General features: G+C 39.7%; 1 protein-coding gene across 2 annotated transcripts; it reads left to right on the top strand.

Annotated features, from left to right (window-relative positions):
* Nucleotides 1–361: 361 nt before the first annotated feature.
* Nucleotides 362–21,432, top strand: LOC144718859 (synaptogyrin-1-like). Of its 2 annotated transcripts, none has more exons than XM_078594432.1 (4): nucleotides 362–755; nucleotides 10,912–11,146; nucleotides 11,701–11,846; nucleotides 14,802–15,308. In XM_078594432.1, the coding sequence occupies exons 1-4, from the start codon at nucleotides 627–629 to the stop codon at nucleotides 14,889–14,891; spliced, it is 600 nt and encodes a 199-aa protein (XP_078450558.1). In that variant the 5' UTR covers nucleotides 362–626; the 3' UTR covers nucleotides 14,892–15,308. The 2 variants fall into 2 exon arrangements, with proteins under 2 accessions (XP_078450558.1, XP_078450557.1); XM_078594431.1 differs by lacking the exon at nucleotides 14,802–15,308 and adding an exon at nucleotides 16,533–21,432 and having other exon boundaries at nucleotides 365–755.
* Nucleotides 21,433–21,939: the final 507 nt, after the last annotated feature.

Here is a 21,939-nt window from a genome sequence, read left to right as displayed (position 1 = left end):
ATTTTAAATTTGATCGAATTTTTATTTCTTTATAAAAAATGTTTAATTCTGTATACGTGAAAAATAAATTAAGTAACATTTTTGGTATTAATGTTTTTTCTATTTACTTGATTTTACCGAAAACCAAGAATCTGTATTCCTTTATTTGGCCCCCCGATTCACACCCACCCCTCGCGCATCACGTGATAGGGAGCCGTTCCCCCCACCCCGCCGCGCATCACGTGACATTGAGCCTTTCGCCCCACCCCGCCGAGCATCACGTGACATGGAGCCGTTCCCCCCACCCTTCCCTGCCGCACATAAACCGCCCCCCCATACAAAACAGTGACCCCCGCCCCAGGCTACGGCGAGCCCCACGGGGTCAAACAAAACAGCCGAACGACGTCTGCCGATAGGGGAAGCGCGCAACCGCGATTTTTTATTCGTCACCGAATTCACAACAGCAGCAGCAGCAATAGCAGCGCGGTCTCTGTCCACCCACCCCTCCCTTCGCAGTCGCTCTACGTTACAGCGATAATAGCCCGGGGCCGCCGCTTGCTTGCTAGTTAGCTAGCTGAGCCAAGGGAGGGAGAGCGGAGAGAGGAGAATAACGAGGGAGGAGCAGAAGGGAGAAGAGGAGGAGTGAGATGGAGGCGACCGAGGCGGGCGCGGCCGTGCCGGCGGGCGCGGCGTACGGAGCCGGGCGGGCAGGAGGAGCCTTCGACCCCGTGGCCTTCATGAAGCAGCCGCACTCCATCCTGCGGGTGGTCAGCTGGGTGAGAGCTTCGTCGTCATCCAGCAGTGGAGACCCATGGCTGATTTTACGATACTCGCCCCGCGCGCGGGCGGTGATCTCGGCTACACGCTGCGTAATGCTTTAAGTGAACCCACGACTGGGCGATGGCCTCACACTCGTTATATCTTTACAGTATATGTATGTAACATAATACACTAAACGGACTAATTTATTAAAATTTTTCCAATACGGGGGTGACCTGGGTAAGACCCCTGCTTGAATTGTAAATGGTGATGCCTGCTCTATGTCCTGTGAAGGGCCATTGCCCGAAACGTCGGATATTATGTTTAAGTGTTTTAAGGCAGTGTTATCGACGAGTGGGTTGCGTTTCAATATAAATGGTGATGTCTTAGAGATGTATTACATTACCAATGTACGTGTTTATACCGCATAGACTCGGAATCTTATTTAATCCTGGGCGTGGTCAACTGGAGGATAAGAACCTGCATCACTAATGCCCATAATGATCAACCATCAAGATGAGTGAGCATAGTGGACACTGCATTGATTGCTACCTTGTGTAGATTATACGCGTATGCTAAAGGCTGTTGCGGGGAGGAGCGGTAGGTTCAGAAAAATAATTGTATTGGACCCCAACGCCCCTATGTTTGTGCTGCCCACCTTCACCAACCCGCACCACTGACCAATGTGATGAAGTATGGTCAAATAACCCCACGATTCGCACGGTGTGGGTAGGCCTTCATCCAGCAGGTGATTGACAATGAGATTTACCTGTAGACATGTTGAGCCCTCTGTATGGTTGGGCATGACTTGTCCCTTTTCTAAAAGTATATACATTCAATCAGAGCCGTTTGGGGCAACATACCCCGCCATTACACCTACATCTGTACATTACACTGTAACAAATTTTTTTCCTGGGTAGTAAGTTTTATTTCCTAATTGCTTATGCCTCAAAAGTACAGAAAAGGCCTATTATTCCCCACAAACTTTGCTTTTGTGACCAGGACAGTGATATTTTGAAATTTAGCTATTTTCCAGAACATTCCAGATAGATTCAGTACTGAGTAAACTTGGAGTAACTTCTAGAACATTCTATAACTTTCCAGTAATATAAATACTATTATAAATACGGGGGCATTAAGCCCACGAGTTCAGTTTAGTTCCAGTTGCCCAAATAGATACATATATGCATTTTTCTAAGATGGCATGAAGAGGCTGCAAGAATCCGGAAGACGCATTTTGCTATGTTTGCGACTAATTTATCAAGACAAGAGCGAAAAAGTTATCTGGAAGCATCTGCTAAGATGTGCGAGGCCTACAAGGCATATTTTGGCATGCCTGTCGGGGATTAAGATAAACCTTGGGCACCTCATTTCACCTGTGAGCAATGCCAAACAACTCTGGAAGGTAAGATGGACAATTGTTGCTCGGAATTATATGTTATAACATTTGTAAAAAAATATATAATTGTTAAAGTCATGGGTGAAATAAATTTATTTTTGTAGGATGGTACAGAGGGGAAGAATTTGGCAGGGACCCACTGACCACTCAAGCAACTGCTACTTCTGCATGGTGGACTCTTCCAAACGTCGGACTGGCAAGAATCTACCTGCTATCACGGACCTTCCTTCATCCATTGCCCCGGTGCCACACTGCCATGAGCTCCCTGTACCCACTCCTCTGGAGAGAGATCAGCCGTCTTTAGAAGAGAGCAGCAAGTCAGAAAGCTAGGAAGACGTAGATCCAGATGACAATTTCAGAGGTGGAGCTGAGGAGAGAAACCCATACTACCCCAACCAAAAAGACCTCAGCGACTTGATCAGAGATCTTGGTCTCACCAAGTCATCGGAGACTTCAAAATGGTGGCATTCCTGATGGGTCTCCAAGGCGGTTTTACCAAGTTTTCATGCTATCTTTGTCTTTGGGACAGCAGGAACACCAAGGTGTACTACCACAGGTGGGACTGGCTACAGCAGACCGAGTTCTCTGTGGGGAGGAACAACATCAAGTGGGAGCCACTGGTGGACCCCCGGAAGGTGCTGATGCCATCACTGCACGTAAAATTGGGCCTTATGAAAAAATTTGTCAGAGCTGTAGATAAGGAGTCTGCAAACTTAAAGTATCTTCAAGACTTCCCTAAGCTGTCTTGAGGCAAAGGTCAAAGCCGGTGTCTTCGTTGGACCACAGATGAAGAAGATCCTGGAGTGCATTGAATTCCCCAAATAGCTCACTAGTAAAGAGAACGTGGCCTGGAACAGCTTTGTCGCAGTGGTTCGTGGCTTCCTGCGCAATCATAAAGTCGAAAACTACGTGGAGCTGGTTGAGACTGGTGAAGAACTACAGCACAATGGGCTGGAGGATGTCCCTCAAAGTTGATATCCTTGATGCTCATGTTGATAAATTCAAGGAGAACATGGGAGCGTACTCGGAGGAGCAAGACGAGCGCTTCCACCAGGTTATACTGGACTTTGAATGCCGCAACCAAGGACAGTATAACGAGAACATGATGGGAGACTACATTAAGGGGTTGATTCGTGAAGTGATTTACAGTATAATCATAAATCTCGAAAAACTACTCTCTTCCAAATATTTTGTTGTAGTTTTTTTTATTACTTTAGTATAAATACATGTTAATTTTGATTCATATGTTGTTTTTTTCTGACTTTGTGATCGAAACGACACAAATTCGCCCGTTTTCTCATTAAAATAGGTAAACTTCAAAATATCACTGTCCTGGTCACTAAAGCAAAGTTTGTGGGGAATAATAGTCATTTTCTATACTTTTTAGGCATACGCAATTACAAAATAACATTTACTACCCAGGAACAAAAATTGTGTCACATAGTGTTATATATAGTAAGCCCCGTATTAATGCAAATATGTATCGCATATGGCACTCTTTGTTGGGGGTGACGAGCTGGGACCATACACCACTCATGCACATGTCTGTACAATACAGATGGGATTTATACAGTGTTCAAATGCAAAAGACATTCAGAATGCTGTGGAAAAATAGTGAACATTTATTTCACGTAGAGTAAAGCAATTCAATTGCAGACGAAATAAGGAAGCCTGGATTGGAACATGGGCAGGCGAGTCGACAGCACGGATGACGGAGTAGTTCCAGAAAACGTTGAGCAGAGGAGTGGAGGGGAGTAACATCCAAATGAGTGAGGGTTGTTTGGAAACTTTCATAGAATGCTTTGGTTGCTGGAATGGAGAGGGCTCGAAGGGATTCGAGTGAAATAGGACGGGAGATGTTGGCAGGCCCAGGTTCATGGAGGTTCTTGAAGATGGTGAGGGTGATCTTGAATTTTATGTGAGACTGGTTTGGCAGCCAGTGGAAGAATTCGAGTATTGTGGTGATGTCACAGTTGCGGTAGAGTCTTGCATCATCTGGAGTTTGCTGAGGGGTGTGGATGAGAAGGCATGAATTATGGTCCTATGAGGAAGGTTGACTTGCAGATTTGAGATTTGTGGAAGTGGAATGAGTGCTCCGATTCAATGACATGTTAATGGTGTAGGAGATGCATGCTCACACTGTACTCTGCTGGGTGTGAACGTTTAAGTCATGCCCAACGTTTTGAAAATATTTATTTGGAGGAAGTTAGAACCAATCCAAAATAAGACAGTATCAAGGCAGTATTTCGGAGTGTTCTTTAAGGTTGGTTTCCTGGAATCGATAGCAATGTATAGCCGGGTGACAACACCATAGAAGTGATGGTTGGAATTAAAACTGGGGATGACTATTTGCCAAGCAGGAGGACATATAGCAAGAAAATCAAGCGGCCAAGGATGGAGCCTATAACCTCAATACATTTGGGGTTTTTGAGCGGAAGTTTTTCGTTGTGTAAGGGATACCAAGAGGCAAACTATATTTGGAAATAAATCACCGTGTCTAACGGCTCGTGAGTACAAATGGCTCGTGAGTTGACTCATTGGTGATCTATCACAGGGGGGAGCTGATGTCGGTATTTGAAGGTGGAGAAAATTAAAATCGGATTGGTGATCAGAGGAAACTAATTGGAAATGAGGGGTCGGTTGGGAGATGGTAATGAGAAACACTAGCCTTTTGCCCATCCAAGGACTGGTGTATTTCAGTAAGTCTGAATCTTGCAAGCGAAAAGCAGACCGCGACGTGATATTGCATCAATTTGTATGCAATTTGTAAGGCCGCGGTGACACAGACTTATTTCATTTAAAGGTTATAATCCCTTGTTCATCATGACGTCCTTTTTACTTTGATGTCTCAATCGCGTTACGGAGATCGCGTGATGTGAGGGTTCTGCCTTTGTAGTGAGGGTTGTAAGTTGACGCCGAGGAGGGGGGAGGAGGCGCCTTGCCCCCCCATGTGGAGTGACGTCACCCGCTAATTGTATTATTGAGGGGGGGTGCCCATTTGGAGGATGTCACCTGTTCCTGATTATTAATGAGGGGGGCTGGTCGATGTGGAGTGACGTCACACGCGGGACAGACATTTTTGGCTCATCTATATATATATAAAATCGCAAATCTGTCTCTGTCGGTGTGTGTGTCTGTGTGTCGCCAGACCATACGCAGTTTCATTGGACGGCGGTTGCCCCTGGCAACGGGTAGCGACACATTCGCTGCCGGGTGGACGCAATTTTTAATTCCCGTTAAAAATATGCGCACGCATTTGTGGTATAAACTCGATATACCCAGCGTTGCCCGGGGGGAAAATACATTTAAAATCTTATGAAAACTTTCAAACATTACATACCAATGAAAAAACAACTGTGTAATTACTTTTAAACCCGACGCGCCAAGAATCGATTCTCTGAATCGCGCAAAAGAATCGAAGGTTGTAGATTCCTTTAGATTCGAACGATTCCCGTTTACTATAAGTTGGTTAAAGTCGATATAAACTGCTACGAACGGGAAATATCCGGCGTTGACCGGGGCAAAAATGTAATTAAAAACTCCTGAAAAAATAAAAAAATAAAATAACAATGAAAATGAAACTCTATCATTCAAAATGTAAACCCCCAACATGCCAGGAATCGATTCTTTGAATCGCACAAAGGACTAATCGAAGGTTGTAAATTACTTTAGGATCCCGCTTCCTGTTTAATATAAGTTGCTTATAGAGTTGAGATAAACTGCTACGAATGGGAAATATCCGGCGTTGACTGGGGCAAAAATATAATGGTGAGGGCGGTTGTGAGTGGTGATTAGTGAGTGGTGAGGGGAGGTTGAGTGGTGAGGGTGAGTGTTGAGGGTGAGTGGTGAGTGGTGTTTGGAGAGGGTGTGATTGGTGAGGATGAGTGGTGAGGGAGAGTGGTGAGGGTGAATGGTGAGGGTGAGTGGTGAGGGTGAGTGTTGAGGGTGAGTGGTGATTGGTGAGGGTGTGATTGGTGAGGGAGAGTGGTGAGGGTGAATGGTGAGGGTGAGTGTTGAGGGTGAGTGGTGATTGGTGAGGGTGTGATTGGTGAGGATGAGTGGTGAGGGAGAGTGGTGAGGGTGTGATTGGTGAGGATGAGTGGTGAGGGAGAGTGGTGAGGGTGTGATTGGTGAGGATGAGTGGTGAGGGTGAGTGTTGAGGGTGAGTGGTGAGGGAGAGTGGTGAGGGAGAGTGGTGAGGGAGAGTGGTGAGGGAGAGTGGTGAGGGAGAGTGGTGAGGGAGAGTGGTGAGGGTGAATGGTGAGGGTGAGTGGTGAGGGTGAGTGGTGAGGGTGTGTATATATGTAAGGTTATTAAGAAATATATTTTTCACCCGGGCAACGCCGGGTACTTATGCTAGTAATAGTGTATAGTACGTTATGTATTATATAGCTTTAGGTCAAACTACCACTTATTTGTAACAAAAAAGGTCCTTTAAACATCTGCAATTCACCAGTATCGGTTTAAGCAAGCCTGATGGTACTGATGAAATAAAACTGGCCAAAAAACACATACAGAGTACAGTAGTTATTTTCATTGAGCACTGAGCTGGTTGAGTGTAAAGGCTACCAATCTCAGTTTTTACAGGGAAGTAAAATACAAATCTTTTGGAGTACAGTAATTCGTTTTTATATACTAAAAGTAAAATAAATGTTTTATCATACCAGGTAAAGCCCTCTGGGCTATATAACTCTTTTTCAAAGCGATTTTGCCAGAAATGATTGCTCAAAGAAATGGCTTTCACGTGGATTTTTTTAGCAGCCAAATAATGATCTAAATGCATGTTACTAAATGTGGAGGGAAAAACTGGAGAACCTGAAGAAAAAGCCACACGACCACGGGGAGAACATGCAAGTTCTAAATGTACAGGTGTCAGGGTCAGGATTGAACCCACGAACTCCTGCGTACCAGGAAAGACAATTAACATCTCGCCACCAGTAGACGGAACTGTAGTAAGAGATTAATATTTGGGTGTTTGGGTTAGTAAGGACTTTGAGTGATGGTGCAGTGGTTCAGGCACTACGCGATACAGAGGGGGACCTTCGGTTCCATTCCTGACAACAGCTAACATCAGTGGAGAGTGATATCTGAACCAATCCACCAATCTGTACTCACCAGCATGGTGAAGTATGATAAAGAAACATCCCCCATAACCGACATGGCCTGGGGAGACCTTCACCCAGTCATGATTTGACAAATACCTATAAAATTTTACATACTTCCCTTGTAGAAATTATTGTTTTTGTTGTAATCCAGGAGAGCCTCACTGAGTCTTAAGACATGTTATTAAGTGGTAGTATATAGTATGTAAAGTACATCTGCAGGCATCATTACTGCCGATGATTGGACTTTTAAGTTGTGCAGACAACTGAAATTAAGCCTTTTTCTTGATACCAATGAACTGTTGAATTTGAGATGCATCCCTTATTTTAAACCAATTGCAGTAACATTAACGTGCATATATATTGCATTTATTTGGGAGTGACATAGGATATTTGGTAGTCCTAAGTAATGTCAGGTTGACCTGAAACACGGAAATCCTCTGGGATTAAGTGTAATCGAAGAACCTGCAGCAATAACTTGGTGTCAGCAAGCATTGATGCTCACTTGCAGACACTCGTCCCTTTAGGGTGTGATTACATGCATGTGCATGCGTCAAGTCCATTACTCGGTGTATTTTTATATAAATCATATCTTTTATTGCTTAAGTTATCGGCTGGGCAGATTGAAGGATTTTGTTTAATTCGGAGGAGAGGGTGATTGAATGTATAAATTTACAATCAGATTAGCCAGTGAAATACCGTTCTGTTCTCAAGTATAAAAGGCATGGTATCGATTTAATGCAATAATATTACACACATTAACAGCTACCAGAACATGCATGGCTTAATCTGATAAGTGGCATTTACAAAGCATATCCTGGGGAAAATGTACGTAAGCGGTATACTATGTACTGCTACAGTGTTTCATTGATTCCACTGAAATACTGTTCTCTAGTTAAATGCAAACTATTTAATGTTTCAATCAGTAATTGTGCTGTTATCTAGTTTGTTACACACTGCTCATTAAAATTTACACCATTGAGTTGTGTTGATGTGTTTGCGACAAGATGAATACATACAGTAATGACAGTGGGTATATTTGTTCCACATCCTCTAAATTTGTGGAAGCAGAAGATAAAACTGCTACTCCAATAAAACGGGTTACTGTACATTGGAAGTATAAACAAACACATTGTCATGTTCACAATATGTGATCACGTAAATTATGCCGATCACGTAAATTATGCCAATCCCAGAATTGTGGACAACATTCTAACTCTTAACACTTCCTGGAATTCTTTTTCCGAAACGCTATTTTTTTTCTCTGAACCTGGTTTGCTTTGGCTCGTTAAAATGGATGGTAATAAACATAATTTTCCAAATTGAAGAAAATCCTGACCACCAATAAACCTATACGTAATTATATCTATACCAGTTTTCCCTGCATCGTAGGGATGTGTATTGGATCTGTTAATGCATGTCATTGGTCTGTTTATATCTTGTACAGTAACAGTGTAAAATACTTCCACATAAGACTGCAGAAAATGTATGTAATAACACCACAGCCACGTCAATCTAACATCACATTTAAATGTTATGTTAGATTTTCCCAATCCTGTTATTATAGAAGAAATTAGTTCGTTCTGAGCCTTTGGTACGATGTCTTTGGTGTCTAGGACAATATGTAACATTTGATTTTCACTCTTTGCTCCATGAGGTCGTGCATGTCACGAACATTTATTTCGAATCCAAATGTCTAACATGTGGGACTATTAATAATGACATGGCATATATGAAGCATATTCCAACGTTAAATTTAACTGCATTGGAAGGCAAATTGAAAATGAATTTTTTTTAACATGAACCGTATCACAGTTCTTATTTGCTTGTGCATAATGGACTTTTATCTAGATTTCTTCATATATGTGTTGGCATGTCCTACCTTGGCTTAACACTGCTTTAGAACCTGGAGATAATTAAAAATCGAATCCTATTGAAACATAGGGACGCTATTAATGTAGTATGTGGTCATTATTGTGTTATACGGTATGTGTGGTTATATAGAGACGAAAGAACATGGAATAAATACACATTTTACAGGTAATTAAAGGTCTTTTTGCAGACCAAAATGGCAATGCGTATAGAATGTGTGAATGGTTTTCAGTAAAGAGTCGGGTTGAGTCAAGGTCGTTAGCTCATCTGTTTATCTTTTTTGTCACAATTCTTGATTTATATTTTCAGTTTCAAGTAGAATAGGAAAGAATGTCTGCGTTCGTATGCAGATGGTGTTGTTATTGTAAGTTCAACTCAAGCAGTAAATTAAACTACTCTTGTGATGTCAAACATTTCGGATTTCAGGAAGCATGACACAGCAAAGTGAAGGCCCGAAGCACACACAATCAAAAGGCATTGTCACATTAAAGTGATACCCCAAAGTGGTGGAGGCAGTGCCTGTACCTTCGATGATTCGTTGGTGAATAATGTAAAATGCGTAAGATATTTGAATGTGGAACAAACATATTAACAAGATATGACTGTATAAGCTAACAATTGAGACTTCATGCTTCCCACTATATTTTAAAAGGCCATATAGATTAGGATTGTATGTTTAACAGCCATGGTTCTTACTCCAAGTTATTGTATGATTTAGTTAGAAAATAATGAGTACTGTATAGCAATTCTGGCAGTATTGACATAAATTACATATCAGATCTCGTGAGCAGTGACTTGCCTTATAGCATCCTAGCTGTACAAGTTTATGAAGGGACGTTGACACTTATTTTCACTGGTGTCATTCTACTTTTAATTAAATGAAAGACATTCAGCCAACAACAGCTGTATACTTTAATCTGTTTAAAATAACACCGTATGTTAAAAGAGTACAATTACATGTTGAAAGATCTCATGTTTATACTGTATTCACACTTGTTTAAATAGTATATTGCATATTCTACACTACTTGTTGGCTAAATTGCAAAAAAAATATATAATCAACTAATGGTAGTACTTTAACCAGTCCTGTTGATAGCATTATATAGGTAAGATATTGTGATTGTAATTTTATTATGACTATAATGAAATATATTTGCGTAAATTAAATCGTGCGTTAGAAATACATGTAATAATGACCAGTGGAATATCCATTTTTACCAAACTGTATTTATGTGTTCACATATTTATGTATAATATAAATTAATGGCAAGATGCTATATATAGTTAGTAACTATATATTCAGTAAACACTGCATGACCACACTTTTATAATTGTTTTAAGAATATCACTATTTTTCGATTTAAAGCTTTCGTGACTGCAGGGATTCATCTTCTTGGTTCTTTCGGTAAAGTCACGTGAAGGGAAATAATAAAATAATAAAAATAAAACATAATAAAATAATTCTCACGAAACGTCGAAGAAGAATATCACTATATTGTGAAACCTACTGGGGGGTGGGGTGCAGAGCACTGCTCACTGTGAGCTTGTGCATTTCCCCATCTGGGCTCGACATCACTGTTTATTCCTTCAGGGTTAATACAAAATAAGTACCTCTATTTGGTAAGTCAACACTGGTTATCATATGGAAGGACTCGCCCCCATTTTAGACAATGTTTAATTTCATATACTGGCTCACAGCTACAAACACTGACATACCCCCCCCACCACACACACGTTTGAGCTGGGTGAAACCACCTGTGACTTTTTTACTTTGAATCCCGCGTTCATTTCGTTCTGCAGTTCTTCTCTATCGTGGTGTTTGGCTGCATTGTCAATGAGGGCTACACAAACAACCAAGGCTCCAAGCTGCACTGCATCTTCAACGGCAACGGGGATGCGTGCCGCTACGGCATCACGATCGGCGTGGTGGCGTTCTTCGCCTGCGTGGCCTTCCTGGCGCTCGATGCCTACTTCCCGCAGATCAGCAGCGTCAAGGACCGCAAGCGCGCAGTACTGGCCGACCTCGCTTTCTCCGGTCAGTGTCTTCTGAGCTAGACGACCGTTTAACACTTCTCCAGTGGTATCCATTTCCTTAAGGTTATTAAGGTGTCATTGAATAAAGCAATCGTTGGATTGAACGTGCATAGTGTATATGATTGTTAAAACGCTAAAACAAATGCACAAGGATGTTTTGTTTGATGGAAAGGCTATTGAAACTCTCCATGGAAATGTTTTATTGAATACTCTTGTCAAGTTGAGCCACTGAAATATTAATTGTACAGTGGTTTCCAAGCAATTCTCAGGGATGTGGGTCGTGGTGCACATGTATTTTCACTAAGTGTACAAAATTAAAGGCCAGTATGAGCAATACAAAAACACTTGGTGAAACACTTTAATGCACAGCGCAGTACCATGGATGCAGTATTACTACAGTTTAACTATGCTCATACAGAATAGGGAAGTAAACATTTCCATTGTCAAAATAGACGTGGATAAGGGTACATTTAGAAGAAGAAAAACACATGACGCTTATGTTGGTGTCATGTCCTTAAGTACGCGCTTGTTTCCATTCTCTTATGTTGTGTTCAGCTTTCTGGGCCTTCATGTGGTTTGTGGGCTTCTGCCTCCTGACAAACCAGTGGCGAGAAACACCTGACAGCAAGGTGCCCAATGGAATTGGAGCAGACAGTGCTCGCGCTACCATCGCCTTCTGCTTCTTCTCCATCATCTCTTGGGTGAGGAGCTTGCATTTAACTGTCGGTGAAATGCTCGGAATTTTTTGGCGCAGACTTGCACACACATGCAAATAAATGTTTGAGTAATTAAAAAATTGTAGCACCAAATAAAGCAACACTTCTATGACATGTGGCATATTTAACTCTCCTTGAAGGAGAACCAGTCTACATGGGTGTTCATTGTTAATTGTAACATGATTCTACACTATGGGAACCTCATTTGCCAGTAAAAATATAATTGTTTTTTTACCCTTCTATCTGGCAACAAAACTGACACCTTTTTACAAGGAGTCATGTTTGCATAGACCGCAATACCTGCAGTCATAATACAAACAAAAGACATAACTCTGATAATGTGCACTGTCCTTGAAGTTGATTGGTCCACACCCGAGACACCTTTCCTTGTCTTTGAGTTGTGCGCCTTTTGGCGTCATCTGGTCCAACCCATGTGAGACTAGGCTCAAAGGAAAGCTGTCTCGGGTGTGGACCAATCAACTTCAAGGACAGTGCACATTATCAGAGTTATGTCTTTTGTTTGTATTATGACTGCAGGTATTGCGGTCTATGCAAACATGACTCCTTGTAAAAAGGTGTCAGTTTTGTTGCCAGATAGAAGGGTAAAAAACCACTTATGTAACATGATTGGTTACGTCTATACCAGCAACATGTTCTAACTTTCCTGACGTGTAATTTGAAATGCAGGCAGTAAGAATGGTAAATGTTATGCTTGCTTATTTTATAGTAAGAACTGCTACATTTCTTACAATAATTGGCTATAATTTACTTATATTGTTTCATTTTACTTGTGCATGCAATGTTATTTCACTGCCAGGAATAAATACGCCCTGAACACTCCATATATTAGGACTGGTTTATCTCTCAAGTTATCAGTTTGAAAACCACGATTCTAAAAAGCTGTTTAAAAACATAAATATAACAAATCCATTGAGTGGTACCACTCTACCAAATCAATTGTAATTCCAAAATAAGTGTATATGTGCTGTTAATGGTGTGGCCAACTGCTTCGACTGGAGAAGAGATCAGGCAGGTCAAATTGATTGCTGTCATACCTATGGTGTATTTCACAGTTCCCTTTGATAATCTCAAAATAGCTCACGAGCCTGCTTAAGGGATGCCACAGCCAAGGCTTTGCAGTAGAGTGCATGATTTGTAGCAGCTACTTCAAATGACTGAAAAGCCCATTTTGTCTACAACAACGAATTCAAACCTTGTATGATGAAGTTGGTTAAACAAGGAGTGTCACATCTGAGAAACCGAGGTTATAATTGCTGCTTCAAATATCCAGTTTCCATCAATACAGGCAGTCCTCGACTTTTGAAGGGGTTATGTTGCTGAGACCTGTTCATAAGTCGATTTGTTCATATCTCAGAACTTGGTGTAAAAAATGTATTATGGTTCAACAAAACAGGGAAGCATTGTTAAACATAAATAAGAAGAAATATTGTACATTTGCAAGTAATAAATACCGTATAGAAAATAAAACATAAACGAAAGTAAAATAAAATAAAAATCAGTTTTATTTTATTAAAAATATGTTTTATTTTCACTGACCTTGAATCCTGATGCTGGCTTTCTTGTTGGAAGGGGCATTATGAGTCCCAGAAAGATGCTGGCATTTATTACATCTCGCAGAGGATCGTTCCACCAAACAATAGTTGCACGGTTTGGTTCATAAGTATGACCGAACGTTTGCAAGTCGGATGGTTAAAAATAAACAACTTTATAGCGGTTCGTTCGTAAGTGCGGATGTTCATAAGTCGAATGTTCGTATCTCGGGCACTTGCAATTTATATAATCTTAAGCAGGTAATTTATGCTTTTAACATCATCAGTTTTATTTTGAAGGACATTCCAGACAAAACTACATTTTGAAAAGGGCTACAATGCTTCCTTGTATATGAATCGGTCATTAATAGTGACGCATTTTTTTAGCGGACACTATTAAACGGAATCTCAAGGGCTCTATAATAAATGAGTGTTGAAGTCATTTGTTACCATATAATTAACGTTACATAACCCTTTGGAATGTAGAGACTGTATGTAAATAATTTCATCACCAATACTTGGACTGAGAGCAGTGGCATGACAAGTCTGCTTTAATGTAATGTTTAGCTTTATATAGCTTCGTTAATGTAAATTGCATCTCGTAATCGCTGAGGAACCACAGACAAGTGGGAAAGCAGCCAGGCTTTGAGCAGGCACGAACAATTCCCACATACCTGTGGTGCTCTATATTAATGAGTGTTTATATGTGTGGGTGGAAACCATAGCACCTGGAGAAAACCCATGCATCCATGGGGGCAACACTATCCTATACAGAAGGGACAGATGGAGGCGAGTCCACATTTTGTCTTTCCAATTTTCCTGACAAGCCAGCACCTGGACTCCCGGGGGAGAAGGGAGTTATGCAATATTTGTGCGATTTGCCAAGAGCTTTATTTTTCCTTATGAAGTGCCATATAGCTAATGATGTTTATACCAAAAAAAATATATTGTTATACTATGTTTTGGAATCGATGACCTTTTTGTGTATTTCAGGCATGATTTTCGATGAATTTTGCTGTTTTAATGATCACCCACATTTGCACAATAGCCTTGTAAAATGGCCTAATGGTTGAAAATGTGTTGAGGACGTGAATCATTTTCAGTGTTGACAATATGGCAAAGTAGAAAACAAACAACACCACTTATTCCAATCAATAACCGACAGTAGTACCCTAACAAACACTCGATTAGTGCATCCATTTACTCTTGCGTGCTACCAGACACAATTGTAACAAAATCTTGCGATGCAGTCCTTTTTGTGTTCAACTGCACTAATCGTTATGTTACACAATATACTTTGCAAATGTTAACTCTGTCTTGCGTTCCACTCTTTTGCGCTCCATTTATGGTTTTCAACTTTTTTGTCCCGTGTTTTTGTACCACACTCCAGGCTTACCAATCATTGTTTGCACTGGGCAGGTTTAAGCACATTGGTTACTCTGAGGAGACTCAGGCCAGGCTTCTGTCAGGGCTCGTTTAGAATGCATTTATAACCATTTATATGCTTGTATATCTAGAATCTGCTTGCTATTCTTCGTGGTCATCCTCTGTTTTAGAATTCACATGTGTGGTTTTCAACCTGATACCTTTGGATAGACTTTAATTTTGATCCTTTTCAAGGAAAGGTTTTGCAAGTTATCTTTTAATGACTTGTGAGGGAGATGCACTCATGTTCTCCAATACGTAAAAATAAACATGAAATGTAATACATTTATTTCGATTTGAAACAGGTTGAGAACCACTGGCCGAAACACCTTTCAGTCAAGTACCATCATTTAATTTGTCAGACTGATTTTTTTCTGAAATGTTTTAACTTTAACTTAACACTAAACTTGCCATGCATGTTTTTTTTTAGGAAAATAAAGATCATTAGAGCCATAAGGACACTTTAAAAATACTTCTTAATGTTTTTCTTCCTATTTTACGAAATGTACACAATCTGTTAATTACGAGAGACAAAGTACGGAACAGAGTCCCTTTGTGTGGCCAAGCGGCAGCGTGCTTGCCACTTGTTGCAGAGGCTCGCATACCTGTCAACCCCTTGTCAGTGCCTACCTTATTACAGACAAATTCAGACCTTATTGGTCACCCCATGCCCCTTTTAAATCTCAAAGTTCATCCTACAAAGTCCCATTACAAGGGAGAAACACAAACAAATAGACAAAAAAAATGTTTTTGCCCGTATTGAAACGGCCGTACGCCGAATGGAAGTGAAAACTAAATTTCCCTGTACAAGAATACAGGTAAACCGTGTGGGTTGATGGGTTGACAGATATGGGCTTGCAGTTCCACTTCAGCAGCTGCCCTGATACATACCCTAGGTGTATTAACCAAAAAAATACCAGGCTGTCTGCATCTCAGTGGAAGTTAATGATTACATAATTGTTATTCGAAAAAGAGTAGACCCAGTGTGTGCCGGTGTCACAGGCCACATTTTTGTCAAATTTGAAATTACTCGCAATTTACTTAATTGGGTAAAGCCACCTGGCAACATCGCCCCTAATGTGACACGCATGCGAACTAATTGTCTGCAAAAAATAGCACCTTTGAGATAACCTTGTGATGATGATGATTATCCAATGAATGTTTTGTAATGTAAGCTTTGCTACAATATCTGTGACTACTACACCTATGTCATAGATTGTAGTAATTAAAGCCAATTGAAATACCCGGAAACACCAACTGTTTAAATACTTAATTTACTATGAGATGCGATAATAATATATTTTTTTTGTATAACCTCAGAGGTGCTATATGAAACAATTAACTTTTCCAGAAATTAATGCAAACTGATATTTACTAGAGACACGAATTTGGAGTTCCTTATTGTGCATTGAAATGTTTTTGAAAGCTTTGCTTAACATGTCACCAGAACTACGTGAGAGTGTCAGGATCAGCATGTGTGAGAACTAACCGTTTCCTTGCTTCACAATCATCTAGGTAACTTGTATCCTGTGTTTTTTTAACCCTGCCTAACCCCGGCCCTCGACATCCCCTGGCGCACCCAAAATGTTCTCCCAATCGCCTGTCAATGGTGACCGTGCACCTTTTGGTGGCAACGTGCCTTGGGGTGGGTGGGGGGGGGTGTGGCGTTTCCACGTGGATCTCTGGCGCGCAACAGAGTGGGATCGCCTTCCTGGCATTGCGGAGGTTCCGTCTGGGTGCCGACGCGGCGTTCTCTTCACCGTTCGGGGACGGTGGGGCCGGCGTCGCTGACGGCGACAACATCATGCCGGTGCCGACGCCGCCCTACGCCACCGGCAGTGGGGTGGAGGGCGAGGAGGCTTACAGCAAGCCTCCCTTCTCCCAAGCAGTGCCTACCGCAAACACATTCGCTACGCCTGCATACTGAGTGTTGGAAAATAATATTATTGGGATTTGGCTTGGGTTGCAATTGATTGGTCGTAGTATTAAGACTCCGTCTGTGAAAGTATAAAAATGAGGTTGCATTGGCCAATGCTGCAAATGCGGTTACTTCTGTGAGCTGCAATTACCCTTTAAGTTATCTAAAAGTGAGCTTATATTAGCTTAGAACATTTTTTATGAAAGCCACAAATGTGTTTGCTACACTAATTGGCCAAGTGTATGATAGAGCAGAAATGTAGCTATTGAGGTTAATCATAAAAATGCGTTATCATGATGATTATTCTGTTCTGTACTGTCCACGTGCATGGAAATTCACTGAGTGCATACAGAAGTTGCACAGACATTTTACAGTGTATGCATTGCAAATGAATGTGCACAATACCAAATCCTCTAATTGCTATCTTCTTTATCATTTTTTTCCTACATCCGTTTCAAATTCGGATATACAATTGATAATGATAAAGTTCCACTCCTGCCTCATTTTTACCACGGTTCTGGTTGATTGCATCCATTGCCACTCGGTTGTCCTGAGCGAGGTGTTTCTGTTTTGTGTGCATAGACAGTTGCGAGTTTGTTTCTATTTTGTGCGTGTCAGCACTTCATCGCGTTTGATTTGTGGAGGTATTGGCTACTCCATAATGCCAAATGTCATTGACAGCCTCTGCATGCTTTATCAAATATTGGATTGTTACATCAGAAGGCTTCTTCTGCCGAGTATTATCTGTAACTCATATACCCGATCTCTGCTTCATCTTACTTTGATGTTAAATTATTTAGCAACCATTAAGTGCTTAAGTTACAGTTAACGATGCAATAATCCAAGATTTTAAATTAAGTTTAATGTGCAAATTATATAACTGGACATGTTTGCATTTGGTTATTTTATAGCCTGTTTAAAATATTGTAAAGTTTTTGGGAAGATTAAGGAAGTTGTATGAGGGTTAAATGTACCTTCACCTAAATGTAATCAAGCAAACCTAATTACAAAAAACTACTTTAAAATTAATTATATGCAGCAATTTTTTTAAAATAAAATTATCACTGACTTTTCCCATTAAAATAAATTCATTTTATTGTTCCCAAGTAGTTTCTAACCTTTAAAAATCCCTATTTGAGCATTGTTAAGATTGATTATTTATGAGTGGCTGCCTGCTATCACTAACAAGATACTTGGCATTTTTGGTGGAATATACAGTTGGAATTGATGACATTGAGGGCTTTTGTTAAAAGGGATGATATTTTTAAATGCCATTGCTTAATGCATGGTTGAGCATTCAATGCTAGGTTAACTAATATATATGTATCGTATGTTGAACTTCTTTCACACTGTACATAGCCAACTGTACTAATGGGGGGTGCGGGAAATATGAGTGGTTCAATTTTCACAAGATATACTCGTGTGTTGAAAAAATGAAAGCACCGTATATTTTGCTTATAATTTTACAAATATCGAATTTCTCTTATTTTTTCAAAAGATAGAATAAGCATCCAATTTTAAGTATGGTGCTGTTACTTTGGCCTAACAATAAAGTAATACCTATTTTTCATGTGAATGAAATATTTAAACTTGTGTGTTACAACACATGGGGTTGCTGCTGCTTATTTATATTATTAAGATGCATTACAAATATTGGTTTAAAAAAAGCATTTTTAACAGGCAATAAAAAACCTAGAAATGTAAAGCATGATTAATTTTTAGGTTTTGGTGTTGCTGAAGCTCTGCACGCCTAAATATTCACTTTACTTTTCGTCAAAACAAAACGTGTACTCAACCTTTCACCGCTAACAATATCGCAGTCGTTATGGAAGAGCACTTAAATACTAAAGTACCGTACACATCTTGAAATATTCATTTCTGTAAGCCAAAAATGTACAGTACAATTTGAAATGTACATCTAATTGTACCGTACATGACAAAGCCAAGCGATTACGTGTGTAAAAATGTGCTTTGTGTGAAAATGATCAAGCATGCAACACTGATTTTTTTCTTCTTATTTGCTTACTATTTTCTGAATGTAAAAAAAAACCTTTTTTCATGCACACGTGTGGATCCACTTGATATAAGTGGTAAGTCGTGAGACAAGGCTTTTATTTGTGCAATGTAGTACACTAGCATCACTCGTAGCAATAGCGTTCCATGGGTTATATGTGCAGTGTTATTCAAAAGGTATAATCATTGTCATGACCCTCAGAATCTGTCGAAGGGAAAAAATATTTGCACATTTTGCAGTTCATTCATTTAAGTGCCGATTATTACGTGTAAATTAGGCCTACATTGTAGAACGTTCCTGTACACAGGTACTACAAGGAGAGTTTTCTCAAACTGCCATTCCTGAACGTGGCATATAACCTTTGAAGAGTAAATTATGCAAATCGATTGATTGCTGGTTTGCCAGTGTGCTGAACGGTGTGGGTTTTGTGGGCAACGTTTGTGTGTGTCTTAAGAATCATTCTCGTGAGTAAGTGTGTGAGGAGCCATCAAGACACGTTTGAGAATCGGTTACTACAGTTTGTTTTGTATACATACTGTGACGCCATATGGTGCTTCGGAAGAAATCTGGAGTTAATTGATGTTATTGGTCAGAATATCCCATTGGCAAATTGTGTTCTCTGTTTTCTTCTAAAGAGCAGACATTGCACAAAAATTGGAAAAATACATATGGAGTTGAAAAAAAATCGTGTCATAGTAAACTAAATGCAAAACTGTTGCAAAATAAGTCGTCGGCCAATATATACGCTCGGTGATTGTAAGTGCATGTCGCTGACTCCATATAAATTACTGCCTCAAGCTATAATTACATTGTCGCATTTGTTAACAAATATTCAATAAATTCATGACTTGCTTGAGTAATTTTAAAACTTAAAACGTTTTGGCCATGACTTGATATTCCAGTGTCAAGTCGGCCAAAATCCTCGTGTATCCTGTAAATATATTCAGACTGGAGGCCTAGATCTGAATATCTGTTAATTATTGATGAGATTTTAAAGTATATAATGTATACTCCCAATATGGAATGAGGCATGCAATGGCAATACTCCCGAGTTTTTATTTGGGCCTTGATGAATGACTATTACAAATGGAAAACGGACTGATGAATAGAAATTAGTTCCGCGTCCACAAATATAGTGTAATTCGACACGTGTCACTGGACATGTTTTATTTATAAGGAATTGCAATGAAGTAATTATATACCGTATTATGAAGCTGGAAATGCAAGAGAAAACTAAAATAAATAAAACATCGAAGCACTCGTATTGAAGCGTGGGAAAATAAAACAAAAATGAAACTGAGGCTGCGTATAGTGATGTAATCATTTTAACCTGTGCATTACACGAACATGTGCTTGTTTATTTCTTGAATTGTACAATTGTTCTTTGAAAACCAGACCTTTAAATACCCTTAAATATAACGAGCTGGCTTAATTACAATTAATAGGTGGTTATCAAGCATATGAGCCATCGTCATTGTCAAAATCGATGATGTAACAAAATTCAGCCAGTATATAGACAGACTATCGGTGGAGTTTCTACTCAATCGCTTATTCCCTTGGTATGTTAAAGCCACTCTTAATGTGGAAAATATACTTTCATTGTTCTTTGTCAGCAACTTTTTTTTTTACCAAACTTAACTCGGGTCTGCTCCACGATTTTTTTCTTTAAATAAACAGGTCGTGTAAACAGAAAACAGTCATCTTAATGATGGGTTTGAAAGCTGAGTGACATCTGATTCTCTCATTGATTAAAGTTGAACCTTGAGATAAAATGAATAGTGTAAAATGTAAAAAAGTCATTTTTATTTGGCTTTTTCTACTTTTTTTTGCAAGCACCGCACAGTATGTTTTTAAATTATTTTTCTGATGAAATACACATTTGTTCCTGTTTTGCCCCGGATACTTTATGAACAATAATGTCGTTTAAATGAAGCTTGTATATATTGTTAAAATGCCTTTTTGAAATGAATTTAAAATAATATATAGAACTGAACCGGTACATATTTTCTGTTCAAATATTTTCTCCCAATTTAATTAAATGTATGTTGGGCATTTAATAACCCTATTATTTGTCCTAACTGATTTAATTGATCGTTTAATGTGATTTATTTTAATGACATTTAAAGGAAGAACTCGTGTGATGGGTTTTTTTCTTCCTCGGCAACATGTTGCACATTCGTATATGGCATTTGTGTTTTATGCATAGAAAGTACTTTTAAATTGGAACATATTCAGTAGTTTGGATATTGCTCAATTCCTGTTGTGCCGTAAAATGTTGTGCCTTTTGTATGCACTGCTACTGTTAATGTCTACTGCTTCTTGTTATAAACAAAATATGCGTGCAACAACATCACGTATTATATGACGCACTATTTGCTGTTCATCATAAGCCATCTTAATTTACTTGGCACTGCGGAAATAGTTGTAAATTATGGTGACAATGTTGATGGTGTACTATTAGTGTCACTATACTTCACAGTAATAATTTTTGGGTTACAATATATAATGATACACTGGTGCATGTGAATTCCATAAATTTCTGTTTATTGTTGACATGTTTTAATTGTCAATTTGCGAGCTACGGTATGCTGTAGAAATGTAGTGTGTGCTTGTGAGTACGTGTCATACATCTGTTTAGCTAAATAAAGTATATGAATCAGTGTTTGTCATTGTCCTTTGTTTTTGTCACCTCTATTCGTTAACCACTGATTTATTAGTTTTTTTATTAATTAATGAAAAAATGCAATATATCTTTAAGATGTCTTGATTGGCGAAACCAACTACTGTTTTGTATTTTACGCAAGTGCGAACATGCAGGATTTCTTTTTCTCACGTCCAACTGATTGTGCATGAAAAATGTGTGACAGCTCGGGGATGATTTGGAATCCGATAGCGGTCTGGCAGCTACTTTCCATTGCTCACCTTATTTCTGCCTAATGCACTCATTTGACCGTTACCGTATTGGTGGTTGCTGAACCCAAAAAAATATATTCAAACACCCTCAGATGACCCGTTTTTTGTGTCCAGTTGAATAATACACGGTCCTTGTTACCAGCCTTGAACGTGTCATTCTGGGTGACAACGCAGAAATAGGGAAGGTTGTGATATATGACCCCTATCGTCTTAACGTCAGCACTACAATTCTGCTTATGACAGAAATGTGCTTTGTGT

Source organism: Lampetra planeri, chromosome 5 (genome assembly GCF_965212315.1).
Source record: "Lampetra planeri chromosome 5, kcLamPlan1.2.h2, whole genome shotgun sequence".
In the NCBI taxonomy this organism is placed as follows: Eukaryota; Metazoa; Chordata; class Hyperoartia; order Petromyzontiformes; family Petromyzontidae; genus Lampetra; species Lampetra planeri.
This window is presented reverse-complemented; position numbering and strand designations above follow the sequence as displayed.